General features: G+C 42.2%; 2 protein-coding genes across 12 annotated transcripts in view; one reads left to right on the forward strand and one right to left on the reverse strand.

Annotated features, from left to right (window-relative positions):
- FIP1L1 (factor interacting with PAPOLA and CPSF1) overlaps positions 1-10,841 on the forward strand; it is a 37,436-nt gene extending 26,595 nt beyond the window's left edge. For all 4 annotated transcript variants that reach the window (XM_083459974.1, XM_083459975.1, XM_083459972.1 and 1 more), the window contains 3 exons: positions 3,245-3,458; positions 6,570-6,707; positions 7,744-10,841. In XM_083459974.1, the coding sequence (XP_083316100.1) occupies positions 3,245-3,458; positions 6,570-6,707; positions 7,744-7,894 (503 nt within the window). In that variant the 3' untranslated portion in view covers positions 7,895-10,841. The remainder of the gene's footprint in view (positions 1-3,244; positions 3,459-6,569; positions 6,708-7,743) is intronic.
- The window catches only part of LNX1 (ligand of numb-protein X 1), a 118,256-nt gene continuing 108,649 nt past the window's right edge, over positions 8,690-18,296 (reverse strand). For all 8 annotated transcript variants that reach the window (XM_083459883.1, XM_083459887.1, XM_083459886.1 and 5 more), the window contains 2 exons: positions 10,619-10,777; positions 8,690-9,363 (listed from right to left, as the gene is read on the reverse strand). In XM_083459883.1, coding sequence (XP_083316009.1) covers positions 9,228-9,363; positions 10,619-10,777 — 295 coding nt within the window. In that variant the 3' untranslated portion in view covers positions 8,690-9,227. The remainder of the gene's footprint in view (positions 9,364-10,618; positions 10,778-18,296) is intronic.

The following is an 18,296-nucleotide window of genomic DNA, read 5'->3' on the forward strand; positions in this document are numbered from 1 at the left end:
AGCAAAAATTTGCCTACACGGTTCCCCTTCTGCTTGTTTAATCCCCATAACAACCCTGTGAAATAGGTTAGGCCAAGAGGCAGTGACTAGGTCACCCAGTGAACTCCATGGCCAAGTGAGGATTTGCACCTGGTCTCCCAGGTCCTAGTCTGACATCATAGGTGCCAACTCCATAGGGCTGAGATGTCTTCAACCCCCCAAAGTCTGTTGAGATAGGGTTGAGCCTCCCTCCAGTATTGAGAGGTTGGGCCTTGTGGCAGCGGGTCTCGCAGCTATGGCGAAAGTCCTCGCTGTGCCAGGCCTCGTGGCAGAAGTGGGCTTCGCAGGAACTTGTGGCAGCAGCTGGTCTCGCAGGGGCTCACTGCAGTGTGCGGCGTGCGTGATGTCACACATGCGTGTCACAGCGGGGATTCCCCCCCCATGTTTGGCAGAACTTAGCACCACTGTCTGATATTCTAACCATTATTCCACATGTTGACCTGGCTGTGACATAGATAGTAGAATCAGTATTGCATTTCTCTTTGTCCCTCTGTTGCTGCCTGGTATCCTCACCACCCCCTTCTCATACTGTGGCTTGGCACACTAGCCCCAAAATCTTGCATTTATGTCATCTAGTATCTGTTCTTGCAAGAAACAAACAAAGGAACTTCAGTTAAAAATAGAAGCAGTCCTAAAGCCTAAGAAGTTACACAAGTTTCAGGTACTTCAGAGCACTGAAAGCCTGTTCTCTACTTTTTAAAAAAATGTTTCTTAAAAAAATAGTTTCTATTCTCTCTTCCTTGACTATATTTTTGTATGTCTCACAGAACTGAACCAAGTGCAATTTCCCCCCCAATATATTTTTTATTGAATTTCAAAATTTTTACAAATTAGTTTCATAATAAATAGCTACATTATTTCATGTATTGACTCCCCACCCACACCTCCACAGTGTTTTTATTCCAACTCTATATATATCAAATTATTGTCTATTACCAATATCCCTCTCCCTTGTCATTTTTTCCTTCTGCTACTCCTGTCTTGAATTTTGCCCACATTTTCATTTGTTTTCCAAATAGTCCAAAAAGGCCTCCATTCTTCTACAAAAAGTTCATCATTTTAATCTCTTTATATTGCTGTTGGCTTTGCCAAGTGTAATTAGTTTTTAAATGGTTGATGAGTCAGCTTTAATGAGATTTAGTACTAAGATCTGCACCACACTTCTATTGATTGATTCCACTTTTTAATAAGATTTTATTAAGGCTTTATCATAGTACAATACAATAAAAAAACTAACCTAAATAAAAGCAGAAAAAGAAAAGAAAGTGCAGAGTCCTCTCTCAAAGGTAGATCTTAACCCTTGTCTCATACAGAAAAGTTGTGGTTGATGGATGCTACATCCATGACAGTATTGGAAGTTGGGGAAATTCTCTGTAAAGTCCAGCTATTTCTTGAAATTCTAGTTGTCTTCTTTCTTCTCTTCCACCACCCCCTAAATTAAAAACAAAAGCAAATCATAAAATGTTTTTCCTTCCTATGATCAAAAATAACATTTCTGTGGTGCAAGAAAATTACAAAAATACAAATTGTTCTGCTGTAGATTATAGGCGATGATGCTGGAAATTGTATTTCAGCAATTCTTTTTCTTCCACCATTTTCTTCTGTTCCATTTTCTTCGAGAATTTTTATATCCACCCTCCCCCGCACCTTTGCATGCTACAAATGGAGCCCTTGAATACAATTCACTTCAGAATCCTACTCTTGTTTCCCACCCCTAAGTTCAGCAGTTGTTAACCTCTGCAGCGCTCCTCCTGAGAGTCATTAGATGGAGCACTTGAAAGATTTATGCATCGGCATCACCACCATTCAGCAACAGCAAAGACTAATAATGTATTAATGAGTGAGGCTGCACTCCCAATTAACTGGTGTGAGGAAAGGAGTCTGGGAGTTATGAATTCCTGATGTTCAGGCATTCCTGTTCCCGAGAGGAGAGGCAAGCAGGCACTTTGCTCTATTTCCTTGTCTCTGCTTAGTTATTGTCTCCCTAACCCTCTTAACGTTAGTGGGGAGGAATGGGAGGGATGTTGCTGGGGCTATGCTAGAATTAGTAGTTTGAAGATGGCAGCCTAATATTTGCATCCTAAGCACCCTGAGCTTGAGGAGGGTGGGGTTGCTGGAGCAGGAAACTGACCAAGGGGAGAGAAGCCACCATTGCCTGTGGCCTGGATGCCTCGGGATCATGCTACTCTTTGGAAGTAAGATCACTGGCTGACTTCCATGTTAAAGCATGGAACCATGGTTAAAGTGTAAAAGCATGATGGATGTGTGTTGGAAGATGTTAGCAGTGTAAGTAACTTCTGAGCCACACAGTACTTCTGTTAAATAGCCAGCGATGAATGGAAATGCAGAGCACTGGCCGAGATATCTAGTAAGGCCTGTGTGAATGCAAAAAGAATGTCGGGAGTGCAAGCTGAAAAAACACCCTGTGCACACTTTGGAGCTTCACCATCGCTACAGATTGTTCTGTAATTGGAAGGCATGCTGAGGTGCTAGATCCCTTTTCTTCTTCAACAAATCCCCCTCGTTTGAGTAACACACACCTTACCAGAAGCTTTCAACTGATAGCGGTTTCATTTTCTGACAACAACAAAAGCCCTTTTTCTTTTTTAGTGTCCACCTCAAATTAGCTTTTTATCTAAGTAGGTTATGCATTTCCACACAGATCCCCAGTGACTAAAACACTCCTCGCTGGTGTTTTTGCATGTTTCTTTGGCTTAAAATGCTCAGTGCCTAGTAATCTTAGAGCCTTTCCTTTTTCTGCACCACTTAGAATTTCAGTTTCAGAACCGCAGTATTTAAAGAAGCAACACTTTAAAGTAATAAGCACTTTTAAAGAAAGATCAGCTGTGATCACAAAATAATACGAAAACTTGTGTTTTAAATAAAGTACCATTAAAACACTACCGGGGAGCAATCCTTAACTGTATATGACTTTGTGTTTACTGTTGTGAATAGTGTTTGCTACTAAGAAAAGTAAGCAAGTATTGATACACAGCAGTTATCCAACAAACAGACTGGTATGAAATTAACCTGAGAGTTAATTGTTACATATGGTAAAGTAGCATGCAAATAACAGGCCCAGAGTCACTGAACTTGCCTTCTAGGCTTCAGCTAAGCATATAAGATTGGATGCCATTGATTTCATATCACACTTTTCCACTGTTGTCAACTTTCTTTCTAATGCTGGCATTTTTTTCTTCTTTAGTCACCTTTCCGCACCTTACAGGTTCCGCTCCATCGTGGCCTAGTCTCATGGACACAACCAAACAGTGGGATTATTATTCAAGAAGAGAGAAAGAGAGGGAGAGGGAGCGAGACAGAGATCGAGAAAGGGATCGTGACCGTGACAGGGAGCGAGAGCGGACCCGAGAAAGAGAACGAGAGCGGGAGCATAGCCCGACTCCTAGTGTGTTCAATAGGTGAGTTTGAGGGTTATGTCTAATGCTGCTTGATGGTGGGAGTTTTGTGTCTGTACTAGAGACATACTTAAAGTCAGCATGCAGCTGTGTATTCTCAGGGAACAAGGGGTGGGGCTCACATTTTGTTTGTCGTTGGAACCATAGCCAGCAATTTCAGATGCAAACCAGAAGTATGACAATAAGTGGTACATAACAAATGCTTTGCAGGCAAATTGTGCTGAGCTGATGATTTTTGTTGTTAATTCCTGGGAAGGAATCGGCTCTAAGCATTCAGAACATTAATAATAGAAGGACCTAATGGGTTTGAGTCCCCTAGCCATCATTTTACAGCTGAAGTTCCGACAGTAACTGATTCCAGTCCAAAACTTTCAATTTGTACTGCTTTGTGAGTTCAGTTGTTCTGGGATGAGAGCTCTCAATACCTGAGGAGGAATAAAGTACTGTTTGCTAGCAGTTTCAACTATGCCATTCATCCTGTTAACCAGGGCTACAATACAGTGGCTGCAGTATTACATAAACCTTAGCCCCTTTTGTTTATGCAGCAGTTAAGCCCCACATTTCCTCTGTCTGGTGATCGTTGAATACCATTTTCACATGGCAATATCTTGATACGATTTCTAATCATTTTTTCTTCTGCCTTCCACTTCAAAATGTTTTATGCATTGGTATTAAATTGGGTTTTAAAGACCATTGTTATAGTTTTCCCTTGTAGGTCAGCAAAACAAGTTTGCATGATCTTGGTTAACACAGGGGATTAAAAAAAATGCTATGAGCGTTAAAGAATTGACTTGGAAGTATAAGATGACGATGTTTTGTTCATATAAGACGTGTGTGTGTGGTGGGGGTAATATTGTGTGTGTGTTTTGTGTTACAAATTACTGGGTCAGTGTGTTAGACGTTAAGATCAATTTAACATCTGTTTCTTAGGCAGCTTGATTGAAGGCCAGAAAAAGCCTGGTCATTCAAGGGTGCTTGAAATGAGCCTTAATGTTTTCCAGGCCCAGAGAAGTCTCTGTGTTGCTGCCAGACTTATCAGTCAGGGAAGGGGTGGGGGAGAGGAGTGGGGTTTTTTTATGTGACTAAATTATCCAACATCTGCAGTAAAGCTGCTGCCACATGGCGATGTGAGAAAGCAGGGGGGCCTTGGTCTAGTAAAAACTTGATTAGGGGAGTAACAGGGAAAGTGGGAGGCTTGAGAACGACAGATCATGTAGATATGACACCCTTGAACAAATTTTGCTTCATCGTTTAATAGTCCTGTTTTTAACAATTATTCAGCAGCTTACGAAAACATTGTGACAAATGAATAAAGAAAGGGGGGGTGGAATGCACACAGACTTTTTACCATTTATAAGTGGATACCGTGACATTGGTGTACCAGTATAGCTTTTGGTCTTGTAGAGAAACTTAAAAATTAGCATCCACAAGCCATGAAATGTGGCATCTGTTCTTCACATCTCTACTCTCACACTAGAAATGGTGCCATTTCTGAAAGGAGTCTGGGGAATTTGCCTTTTGTAAACCCCCCCCCCCAAAAAAAAACCCACTTTGCAATTAAATTTTGGAATTGATAGCTCAGTTGGTTAGAGCATGGTGCTGATAATGCCAACGTTGCCAAAGAAACATGCAAAAACACCAGCGAGGAGTGTTTTAGTCACTGGGGATCTGTGTGGAAATGCATAACCTACTTAGATAAAAAGCTAATTTGAGGTGGACACTAAAAAAGTAGCCTTTGTCCCTCTTGAAGAGCAGCTGCTCAGATTGAGATGATACACAAGACAGCTCTCCCCTTAAAGTTTAGGGGTTTAAAAAAGAATGAGTCAGTTTCAAGGTGCTCTTTTGAAACCTGGTCGTAGATCAGATGAGATAAATGGCAGATCAGAGAAATGTGCCATTATAGCCAAGGTGTAGGTCCTTAATTTAACACTGTGTGAGTACATAATTATTTGTGGGTAACTTCAAACTCTGTAGTCACTTCAGATATTGTTGGAAGACGTGAAGGATATCGGCTTGATAGATTGCTGCTTGTTTTAACAAATACAAGATTCTCAATGTAGTGTACTACAGGTGATATTGATCATCCCATGGCCATGCTGGCTGGGGCTGATGGGACTTGGAAATCTTAACAACATGTGTAGTTCAACACAGTGGCTACTTTTGGGTCAGCATCGTGGTTGGAAAGGGTCTTGTGGGTCCTCTAGTCAACATTCCATCCTGCTTGATGCAGGAAATGCACAGTAAAGCATCCCTAACAAAGCACACCTAACGTATAGTCCAGTCTCAGTTTGAAGACCTCCAGTGAGCAAGAGCCCATTAGTACCTTTCTAGCTAATTGGGTCTGTTGTCAAATTGCTCTTGCCGTCAGGAAGTTTTCCCTACATGCTCAACCAAAATGTCTTGTGCGCACAGCTTGAACAGCCGCTGTGTGTACCCAGGCATCCCGGGGGGACATCATAACTTTATTCTTTTTCATTTGTAGTCGATCCCAAAGATTAGATGTATACTGACCAACAAATGTATTTGGATAACACTCAGTGTTAAACATGATATTTTGAATTATAATTTCAAGCTTAACTGAGTGAAGTGGTGAGCCACTTATTTTTTGTTTGGGGAACTTTCATTCTTTTAATTTAGCAGATGGAAACCTTTACTGCAATATGAAGAAACAGATCACATTCCTTATTTTTTTGATGGCATATTAACGGCTTAGAAATATATTTGGTACTTTGTGTCCTGAGATTTTCAAAGGAGGCCATGAATATTTCTCCTTTATTAAGAGTTAACTATCAGACTGGCAGTCTCTTCTACTGTTCAGCAGTACAGTCATCCAAGACAACAATTTATTTGTAGGTAATGAAATCTGATTTTACTAATGTTGGTATTTTTGATTCCTTAATACATTTTCCATTGTCAAGACTGTACAATGGTAGTTTCACACTGTGTTAGGTTACAAATTCCCATTTTGGTAATACCTTCAGTAGGAAATTGTGTTCTGCTGAATGTAGAAATCACATGAACACCTGTATTTTCTCTGTGCATGGGAGGAGACAAAGATTATTGATGCTCCTTTAGCATTTGTTTGTCTGCTGAATGTTTTTATTTTCTTGCTAGTGATGAGGAGCGATACAGGTACAGAGAATATGCAGATAGAGGCTATGAACGGCATAGAACAAGCAGAGAGAAAGAAGAACGACACCGAGAAAGGAGACATCGAGATAAGGAAGAGACAAGACATAAGTCATCACGAAGGTTAGCTGTTTAATAATCTTTGAAGTAATGCTGTGGGATGATTGAAGTGTCACAGGAAGACCTTGGCTATTGATGTGCTGCTTTTTAGTTGCTGACATTTAAAAATAGCCAGAAGTTGAGAATATACCAGTAGGATATTAGCCCTTGTGTCATATGACCAGGATATAAGTTTCAGCCATGGGTGATGGATTATTAGGATTTCTCAACCAATTTCATATTTTAATTGATGCTCTAGAATAGATGTTAAGGAAAGCCTCTGCAACTACATGGCAGCCATGTGTTCTCTGTGTGCTCTTTGGGCAGCGTGAACATTGGGATTCACTTGGGCAGAGCGAGGAAGAGGTGGCATTGCTGCCCCCACCAATGGCAGTGGGCTCAAATCTTCCAAGGCGAGCTACTGCTTGCAGCAGTGTCAGCTGCTGCTCATACTCCTGGGGGGGGGGGGGAGTTAGTTGGGGATTTGCGAGCCTGAGGTTCTGGAAGCTGCCAGACAGTGCCCATCTCAGACATTGATCCTAGATCTACCAATGACACCAACTGAAGCCTGCAGTTATATTTATTCTGTTGTGTGAGAAAGGAAACTAAAAGGCGGGCTTAGATTACTAGAAGTTGATCTTGGTCTCCGAGCAACTCTTCAGATCATTGTTGCAAACCTATTTTAAGGCTGCCTCTAAAATGTAGTACTTTCTATGTAGAATCCCATTAAAAATCTCTGTTCTCATTGACCAACAAACTCTAGCCCTATAATGTTACTTTGATTATGTGATGGCAAAGATTTCATTGCTGCTATAGGTGCCAGACAACCCGCCCAGAGTAAATGTTGGCAGATGGCAGAATCTATACTGACAGGTGTTTTTCTTCACTCCCTTTCTGGTTTAAATTTGCCCATGCTTAGGGGTGATGCCATCACATGTACTTAAATAATTAGCTTGATGATGTCACAGGCTTAAGTAGCTTCCGTTCAGGGTGGCGCACTGAGCTTGAGACTCCCATTTAATAGCTCTGTGTCTCATTTCTTTTTCTCGCCCCCTCTTAGTAACAGCAGGCGTCGCCATGACAGTGAAGAGGGAGAGAGCCACAGGAGGCACAAACACAAAAAATCAAAAAAGAGCAAAGAAGGAAAAGAGTCAGCTGGTGGCGAGCCTGCCCCGGAACAGGAAGACATGGATGCTACTCCTGTGGAATAGGCATGTGTGGTTTTTGTCTACTTGCTTAAAATTAGTGCCAGAAATAGATGGCTCTCAATCCTAATTATTTTTTCTGGGTCTAAAAAAAATTGCTCTTCACCTTGTTCTGTTAGCATAAAGCGTAAGTTTAATTTGGATTTTTGAAAATAAAAAAAGCATTTTTTCATGTTAAAACACATTGTTTTGTCTTGCCTACGCAACTAGAAAAAAGGACGGTAACACATAAGGTACACATGGAGAATTGTGCTTGGATAGTGAGGTTGTGTACTGTTACACAAGCAGTGTGCAGATGTAATGCAGGTTTCCCCCCCCCCCCAAGAGCAAAGAAAGTGACTGTACCACAAATGAGGTGTCCCATCTGATAAACATACACAGATCCTAGTAGAATGAATTGGAACCAACATTTGTTTTGGCTCTTCAGATGGATGCTGTTTTGTAACTCTTTAATTTTTAAAACAGCCAGATCTTCAAATAAGTCTGTGTCTTGGCTACTACTGTACAGTATATCCTTTTGTATGTGATGCTTCCCTGCTCTCTTTGATCTCCACTAGTTTTCCCCTCAGCTACTTGATCCAGGTAAACCAGGCAATTTCTCCTCCACTTCTCTGTCTATGCTGGTAGCTTGCTACACCTTCCTTCCTTCCTTTCATTATTATGTTGATTCAGAACTGACCATCACAGAAGATTATGAGCAAAACTGAGTAAAATAAGGCAGAACACTCAGTTCATGCCACGAATTAGATCCACCAGGGAGAAATGCATTTTTTGTGCTTTTTTTAATGAAAATAACCTGGATTTAACAAATTACAGTTATTTTAATGGTAAAAATGAAATTTCATTCACAGTTATTACATACCGGGAAACAAAATATTTTAAAATATCTGATCCATACTGATCACAAAGTGGGATTTCATGTATTCAATCAGACTGCTTTCTATGTCTTGGAATAGATGCTGTCAACATAATAGAAAAGTATTGCAACAGTTATTCAGGAGTTCAGAATATTTTCAAATTACGGGTCTAAAGTGGTTTTCCTTGTTTATAAACTGCTTGGAATAGATATAAAAATACAAACATGAGACATAGCGCAGTAAAGATGTGTACCCCAACTTATGATCTCAGTAGACTTCCGTACTTTAAAATTGCTTGTTTCTCTAACACATACCACACATTATTTTTTTCTTCAGACCATTCTGCTTGTGTTATGCACATTTATACTTAATGTTTTCTTTTACAAGTATACAGTTGACCAGAAAGTGGAGTAAACAAACGTCCATATTAAGTGGCTGATTTTGTGTCAGATAATTTTTCGCTCTCCAGTTGCGATACATCTTTATAAAAAACTGCCAGGCCAGGACACAATGGTGAGAGAAATTTTCCCCTTCAGTTCTTTGAGCATCCTCGCCAAACAGGCATGCACCATACCTGAGATACTCCTACCATTAACTGCAAGGAGGATGTCACCACACCTGGAAGGAGGCAATGTAAAATTGGTTAGTGGCACTTCAGCAGCTCCAAGGCAGGAATAGCTTGCACACCCCTACTCATTTTTATCAGAAAGGTAGCAGATATAAGGGGAAATGAGAATAGTCAAGTCAGGTTTTGCTAATTAAGGTATTGCTAATTTATGCCAGCTGAACAGACTTGTTTTATATAAATGCTTCAGATTTCAGTCTGACACTTCCAGAGGCAATGACTTTTATAACATCATGTGTCTGCAAGACTTTTGGACTGTGTTTCTAGTGTTTTTAATACTCTGTAAAAAAATATACCCCTGCATTTTTTTCTAATTTCTTGATAATATTGATTTGCAAACACCTGCATTTATAAAGTTCTCAATTTCACCAAAGGAATGAATCAGAATTTGCAAACCACCCACCTCTTTGAATTTGAACTCAGAAGTGAACAATTCCGTTCTTCCCAGTTCTTCCTATTTAGGAATCACTTTGCCTTTGAAAACAGTTGTGGTTCTATGTGTCCTGCCCTATAGCTCTATCTTCTGTTATGGGTTTTACTGCACTGGCATAAAATTAAACCTACTTTGATCTTTAATAATCCCTTGACCCCTTCCAGGCTTCAGCTTTCTCTGCAGACAAGAAGGTATTTTAAGATTAGTACCATGCCCTTCTCCCTGCCTCAACTGTTCCAGTATAAGCAGAAGTACTGCCACACATGGTGCTTTGTGGCTTGCAACTAAATGAAAGGAGAAAGCAGTTTGAGTACTGCGCCTGGTCAGCTTTTCAAACTAAGGGGCTGAGTTTTGCACTGGTGAACCTGAACCCCAAGTGCTGGTTTGATATGTTGCTCAGCAGCATAGAATTGGACCTTTGGGGGTCAATTCTCACACGCTAGGTGAGTAAAACATACTTGCGGAGGTTGTGACTGCATTTCTGAGCTTTCACATACCTTCCCCCACATACAAAATGTGCTGTGTGGTCAGGTATGTATGCATGTGAATGCCAATATACATAAACACGGCCTGGCTGCGTGATCCATCCATCACAAAACAGAAGTGAAGTGATTTGATGGACAGAGTGTATATGCCTAATCCCATCTCACATTCCCACATGGAGAGCATGCAAGCTTAAGAACCCTATTGTATGTTAATATTGCACATCAAACTGATACATGAACCAGCAGCCCCAGTTAACTGAGAACTGTTGTAATAATCTGGATGGGAATGATTGGTTTATAAATAACTGCTAAACAATGTGGTTTCATTACCTGATTCTTCCATCATTATATGCTGGTGTCCCTCCAACAATGGATTTGATAAAGAATGGCTTGTTCCCGCTGTGTTCTTCATAACCCCCCACGATACTGAAGCCAAGACTTCCCGCTGTATTTCTTCGTAATACAATTTCTTTGCAGCTGTATAAATACCTGGGGGGAGGGGAATCATTCTACTTAATGGTCTGTTGTACAATTAAATCAAAATTATTGATGATATTCTGCTCATTCACCTTTTTTTGGCATATTGGACTTGAAAAGAAATGTGTATGCCAGATCGGTACAGTTTGCACAAACTTCTAGTTTCAGTTTGGATGTTTTACACACACATTTAGCAGTGTTGTACAGACTAAGTTTCACCCATAAATATTCCGTTCTTGGGGTTTTCCGGGGAAACTGTTCTTATCTGCCTGTTTGGATTAAAAACCTAGTTCGGATTATAGAATTGATAAGGGTAATGACCTTCATGTAATATAGAGCACCTTATTTTTCTGACTGAAGAAGGGTTTTGTGCAAATTGGACCTGTCCTGTCCTGTTCTTGCTGTTGGGTCCAATAAAGCCTTTTGCAGTCACAGACACCAAAGTAGCAACCACCCTTTTAGTGTCTTTGTCTTACAAGCACTAAGAAAAATATGCTTTAATTTTGAGGAGGTATTTAAAAACAAGCCTTTAAAACGTTGTTTCCATTTTGACGGATATTTGTTTGTTTGCTTGTTCTTCAGGGTTTTTATGGTACTGCTAGATGAGGCTCTTGGGAACTACAAATATTCACCTGCTGGCAAGATGCAGGGTACACTGTTTGTGCAACAGTTAGCTGGCTGCTAATGTGAAAAGCAGAAGCCTCTTGGCCCTTGTGCACAAGGCTAGCTCTATTGCTTTGCCATCTGTGTGGGGCTTTTAGCATCCTGAATCCCATTTCTCATAAAGACATAAAACTCACTAGATTTAACAGGGCTTTCCAAGGTCATGACCAAATGTTACCAGAATTTAGCCGTTATTGATAGCTACTCACTAAGTCACATATCAGCATTCTGTTAAGTAAGAGCATGGAGGCAACCAACCTGCTTAAAGAGTTTACATAGACAAGCATTTTGAACATATGGAACATACTAAGAGGAGAGCTTGAAGGAACCACTTTTTGGTTTACAGATTATGCTCTTGGCCACACTGCTACACCAGCGTGTGAGTTTAGAGAGCAATAAAATCCACTATATCCATGAGACTAAGAACAATTCCAGATCACGAGCTACCATATTCCAAAAACCTAACAAATGCTAGATTGCAAACTAGCTTGCAATTTGCTGGGTGCTCAAACTTTGGATAATATCTTGAGCTTCCACAATATCAAACATATCAAAATTAGGAATCTTCTCTGATGTATTCTCTGAAGTTCCTGCAGCCAATCAGAAGCCACGGAAGCACCGTCAGACGTTTGGCTTCCAAAAATAGTTTGAAAACTGGAACACTCACTTCCAGGTTTGGATCGTTCAGGAGCCAATTTGTTTGGGAGCCAAGGCATTTGAGATCCAAGGTACGACCAGAAAAAATACCCAGTCAGTCATTTGACAGCCATGTGATGCAGGTGGGTGGCTCAACCAAAAATTTATTACTGTACAAGAAAATTGGGTGGGGTACTTGCTGGTCAGCACTGCTTTTATTGGTTAGTAAAGGCTGGGGATGGCTTGGATTATCCAGTGAAACAAGCTGCATTAAAAGATTGGGGGGGGGGGGTTAGATGTGTTTTCTTACAGATCAGACTTACAAACACAAAACATCAGACTTCCTGTATGTATGTAACGTATGTGTAAGTGCATTAGGCAACTGCCCTGAAATGAGTGCTTTTTAAAGAAGAGTATCGTCTCTAAAGCTATTTATGTCATTTGACCCTCTTTTATTTACCTGATCATTTCATTACTTAGCTTGTGAAGCTCCCAAGGCCAGAACCATTTGGAAAACTACTGTAAACTGTTGGGATGCAATGCTGGAGAAAATAAGATTTGTTAGGCAAGCCTAAGTAAATAAAACTCAACAGCAAGCAGCACACGAGAGGTATCAAGCTGAAAAACATCTCCCCTGGTGAACAATGGATTAACTTGAAACATGTAGGGTCTATGATTGTGCGAAATGTTTATATTTCTCCAGGTAGAATTATGGGGCTTGACAAGCCTTATGACCCTAAAAGTTGCTCCTGGCTTTTAAACTGACCTGGAGAAGAAGCAAAATCCTTACACCCAAATCCGTTCCTTGTTGCAAGAGAAGGAATTTCCTCCTTGCCCTGGTACCTGCCTTGCAGCCTTAAGACCATGCAGAGGGAGGCAAACGCAGAAGGGATGTTTGAGGGTTGCACTGCTATTGCCATCACTGGGAATCATGACGTGACAGTTGGGCTCAGAATCAGTTGTTTTCAAAGTAATTTTTTGAAGCTGGCCACATGAGCTTGCTGCATCTCTAGCTGCAAACTTTTGGGGCTTTCAGTTCCACATGTTCCAAAGCATCTGACTGATTCTGAATATTTGAGGTTACCACTAGTTGGAGGTTAGGGCAGTGAATCCTATGGACTTGTCCATCAGCAATGGCTGTATGGAAAGCCTTATGAAAACTGTCGGTTGTGATTCATTATGTGCCAAACTGAACAGTGCACAAAAAAAGGTGCTAGCGCTGTCTTTCCAAAACGAATCGAGGAACAAAATTTATCAATGCACAGACAAGCAGAGCCCACACCCATCTGGTCTGCTTGTCACAGTGAAGGCAGCCAGAAGTAGTAAACAAGCAAAAAAAAACCACCTTTGCTTTTCAGCCTTGTAAATGCCATTGCAGTGGTTACGTGCTTTGCTTGGCTTCATGACGGAAGGACAGCCGTTTCATTGAGGTGGAATTTCTAAATTGGTCTTTGGTGAGTCATCGTTTAGATGCTCTGGCAGTGCATGAGCAACAACTGCCTGCCCTCCCTGCATTATGAGTAAAATAAATGCTGTTACGAAACGGACATGCTTGCTAAAACTCATCAGTCAGAACTACAGACTGAAGTTTATTTTTCTGGAAACTTGAGAGGAAGGAGCAAAGGACTACTGAATGCAGAGTGGACAGGAAAAGAACAAAGCAACCCAGGGTCTGAAAATATGTGAATGACCTTAAATACTAATTTTAGGTGGCTATCTACCTATAAAACACCAGAGAGAATGATCCAGGAAATGCATACGATAGTAACCCCCCAATTACTGCTACTCTTATTGCTGATAAGATTTAAAGTAGACCCTTAGCGGTTCCTTTGTAATGCTCTCTCAACTCCATTTGCACCAAGCTGTGTGCCTTTTACTGGCTTAAAATGCAGCAAGGTTGTTCCCCCAACATTCATGCACTGCATTTCAATTTGCATTTGCATTGTACACATCAGCATAGTTTGATGCGTTTCCAAAGTTGTGTCCGCACCGGTAGATGGATGGGGTGTGGGTATCCTCCTATAGCTTACGTTTTCACACCTGATGGTAGACGGTTTGAGGGAAAACACATCAAAACGCAGCATTTCTCAGTAAACTACAGGATGGATTGTGGCTAACCCTGTGTGCCCAGGGCTTCACGAACAGCAAAGCAATAGCGTGGATTTAAGGGAAATTGAAGTGTATACACAGCCTAAAGAGTGAGGCTTCCCCTTTCTGCTACACTTGCCTTGGCATCTGCCAAAGGATAAGGCTGCTCTAATTGGCCATAGGATATCAGCCAATGGCAACTTTGCTCTCTACTCCAAAATATATTCTTTCATCTTTGTCTTCACTGCTCCCTGCTCTCCCCTTCTTGCCTCCCGTTCCTCCTCCTCCTTCCTGTTCACCCCTTCCTTCGCTCTCCCTCCTCCAACTTTCCTACTATTTCTGCAGTGATTTATTACGGTTTTCAAGAAGCTGCGCATGCTGCTTTAAGTACGGTTTCCAAAATGCAATTAATACCCTAAAAAAACAACAACAAATGATTTCTCGGTCATCTGCACTCCCAGCGACAAGCCTAAAATATACTGCATCCAGGATCATTATTTCCCACCCACGCGGTCCCTCAAGACAGCTTGATAACTGCAGGAAGGTTTTGGGAAAATATCCTTGAGGCCCATCTGACCTGCCTTAAAAGAACTGCTGGGCAGTTGCCCTCGCCAGTACCAAATGGGAACTCTGGTACTGAGAGGTTAGATTCTCAGACGAGGGGGGAAATGAGTTAATGTGTATTAATGTGATGCATGCTCTGGTAACAGGACCTGAAAAAGGGCTTCCAGATGTGAGGCACTGAGCTCAGAGAGTCCAATATGGAGAAATAAGACGGTGAGCATAAACTCACTTAGGTAAGATTAAAGTATCTGATAACCTGCTCTGTTAAGCGTTTTGACTCCTGGGTGCCTGGCCAAACAAGCAAGTACTAGCAAGAAACACACCTCTGTTCCTATTGATTATAATCAGTGTCCAGCCGCCTCTTGCTACTGACTGCCCCCTCCCCTTTAATAATCTGAATTTAAGAAGACCGATGTACCAGTTTGGCATACTAATCCCTTCTGGTGTTCGTATACACTGTGGCCCTTTTCTGCGAGTGGTGCTGCAGCTGGAGATAGGATTACAATGAATTTCCTGTTTGCAGACCTGCTGACATTGTGGGCGATTTTCCTTCAGTAAAAGAGGCCATGGGGGGAAGGGGAAGGATGGGGAAGCGGTAGTGCCTGCATGCAGACTTGGAATACGGCAAAGGAATCCCGGTGAAAATCTTACTTTCATAGAGAAAATCCTTTCCACCAATATATTTTCTTTCTTTTTTAACTTTGTTTTCTATGTTGCGAGCAAAAGCATGGCATTTCTTTTAGCACTGAGGTACAGAGGGAATCTGCTAGGGGGTTAAAGGTAAAGGGACCCCTGACCGTTAGGTCCAGTCGTGGCCGACTCTGGGGTTGCGGCGCTCATCTCGCTTTATTGGCCGAAGGAGCCGGCGTACAGCTTCCAGATCATGTGGCCAGCATGACTAAGCCGCTTCTGGTGAACCAGAGCAGCGCACGGAAATGCCGTTTACCTTCCCACCGGAGCGGTACCTATTTATCTACTTGCACTTCGTGCTTTCAAACTGCTAGGTTGGCAGGAGCAGGGACCGAGCAATGGGAGCTCACCCCGTCGCGGTGATTACCATGCCTCATTTACAGGGCTGACACCTTTTAACTGCCATCTTCCTGTGCCTTCAAAAACTGAACAGTGTTCAGAAATTCAGCAGGTGAAGCTTTCCCTATCTCAGAAGGGCAGTGACTGTGAGTCACTGTCTGTCATGCAACTGTTAAAAACCGTAAGAACCCTGCCTTCCCACCAATAATAATAAACAATGATAATAATAATTATTGTTTATTAAATTTGTAATGACCCATCTTTTAAGATTTCACAGAAGGCTGCTCATGGGGGCTGCTTCCTTATGCGGTCAAGGGGATACCAGCCCATTTCATCATTGGCTAGTGCATTCCAACAGTGCAGGAACGCACCATGAATGCCTCTCTTCTTCTCTTAGAATGGCAATGCAAGAGGTGCCGGAACTGAGTTCCGGTGATTTCCGGCTGGAAAGAAGCCCTGCATATCAGGCATTATTGCATCAGCATCTCTAAGAACAGGGGCTCAAAGAAACTCCCAAGGACCACTTTTCTCCTTTTAGTGACCTAAGAGGACTCGTTGCTATGCTAGCCACAGAAAAAGATGTTTGTTACAGTTTCAGCTCAGGGCTTTTAAAAAACCCATCCTGTTAAGTTGTTGTTTGTTTGTTTGTTTTTCCTCTCATGTGCCCCATGGCTTCTCTGTACCATGACAGGCCTCTCTAAATCTCTCCCTGGTCACCTTCCATCCTTTTCTCTCTGCTCCAGGGCTGGAAATCTTCTTCAGCCCAAGATCCATATTCTCTAGCAGGTAACTTTCTGGGGGCCAGTTGCCAACGCTGAGAGTGGAAACAGATATGGCCTTTGTACTGTAGGCTGCTGTAGCCATTCAAACGAACAGAGGGTTCTGCACAAAATGCAAGAGGACTTGGTACAGTTCAAGGGCACCCTCCAGCCAGGCAAAAGACCTTGAAGATGTGGAGGTAGGCCTTGAGGGAGAGCCATGAGGGTCAAAGAAGCCACATTAGGCTACTATGCTCATGATGCCCCACCCCTTCTCTACTCCATAGCAATTGTCTCTCTGCACCAGGGCATAATCTATTCTCCCTGTTGGTTCTGCACCATATTTTAGTTACCTCCTTTATCTGTTGCTGTATCAAGAAGTCTTCCAATTCTTATTCCCCCTCCCCCATTCTCTCCACTCTCATCTCCTTGCAAACTGTCCTCCATTCACTGCAGTTTTAGTGCTTGTTCCATTTCTGTTTCTCCTCCCCACCCAGTCCATTTCTCTCCTCTTGGTTGCCAAGTGATCTGGAAGCAGCCCACTAGACTTTCAGAGTAGAAGGCTCAGGCGCCACCTACAACTAGGGACGCTCAAGGATTTCATTTGCTCCGTACTTTCAAGCCCTGCAACCCAATTCGCACTCTCTGTACTGTTGTGTCAGCGAGGATGCAGCTATCCTTCTGTTTTTGCACTCACTCGGTTTTTGTGATGCAGGTAAAAAAAAAAGTTCCAAAATGGTTTGTTTTCTTGAAAAAACACATTTGGAAATAGTTTGGGGTGAGGTGTTTGTTTGTTTTTAAGTCACAGATGGAAGTGGAAACAGGGCTTATGAATAAACATATGTAAACTGAGATGGACTGGCAAGAGACTGATCTGCCTATCCCTAGGCTCAAAAGCCCGGTGCCAACTCCACCCTACAAATCAGATTCTGGGAAGCAATTTAGATGGAACGATGCAGGCATTATTCAATCCCTCCTCCCCATTTTTTATGGGCTAGGGTGGTTCCTTGTTCTCACAAAGAAAGGGGGAAGTCCCTAAAGCAATGAGTGTTTGGAAATTCTGCAGGGAGTTCTTGAATAGACACGGTTTTTTTTTTTTTGGTGTTTTTTTTTGCATTAAGGAAGCCTACTTTAGAAGCATCTTCAACAAAGCCCAATCATCACCTAACACAGTGGTTTTCAAATCTTCTCTCTTTAGTGAATATTGACTTGCCTGCTGCAGAATTCTTCAGCATCCATCACAGCACCCCCAGTGTGCTGTATTAAAGTGGCTCTGAGAGTACTACATTCAGTTCATGCAGACTCTGGTCAGGCCTGTTGCACCTTAACATTGTGCAAGGGGAAATCTAGAACACATCCCACGACACTTCCAGCTGCACGCTACAGAAGACGGGCAAATCTCTCTCAATGATTTGTGTCTGCCATTACCGAGCTGCTCATTTGAGGAGTGCTATGCATCTAATAGGGATGCGGGTGGCACTGTGGGTTAAACCACAGAGCCTAGAACTTGCCGATCAGAAGGTTGGCGGTTCAAATCCCCGCAACGGGGTGAGCTCCCTTTGCTCGGTCCCTGCTCCTGCCAACCTAGCAGTTCGAAAGCATGTCAAAGTGCAAGTAGATAAATAGGTACCGCTCCGGCGGGAAGGTAAACGCGTTTCCGTGTGGTGCTCTGGTTCACCAGAAGTGGCTTAGTCATGCTGGCCACATGACCCGGAAGCTGTACGCCAGCTCCCTCGGCCAATAAAGCGAGATGAGCGCCGCAACCCCAGAGTCGGTCATGACTGGACCTAATG

This window comes from Podarcis liolepis, assembly GCF_965112155.1.
Source record: "Podarcis liolepis genome assembly, chromosome: 9".
In the NCBI taxonomy this organism is placed as follows: Eukaryota; Metazoa; Chordata; class Lepidosauria; order Squamata; family Lacertidae; genus Podarcis; species Podarcis liolepis.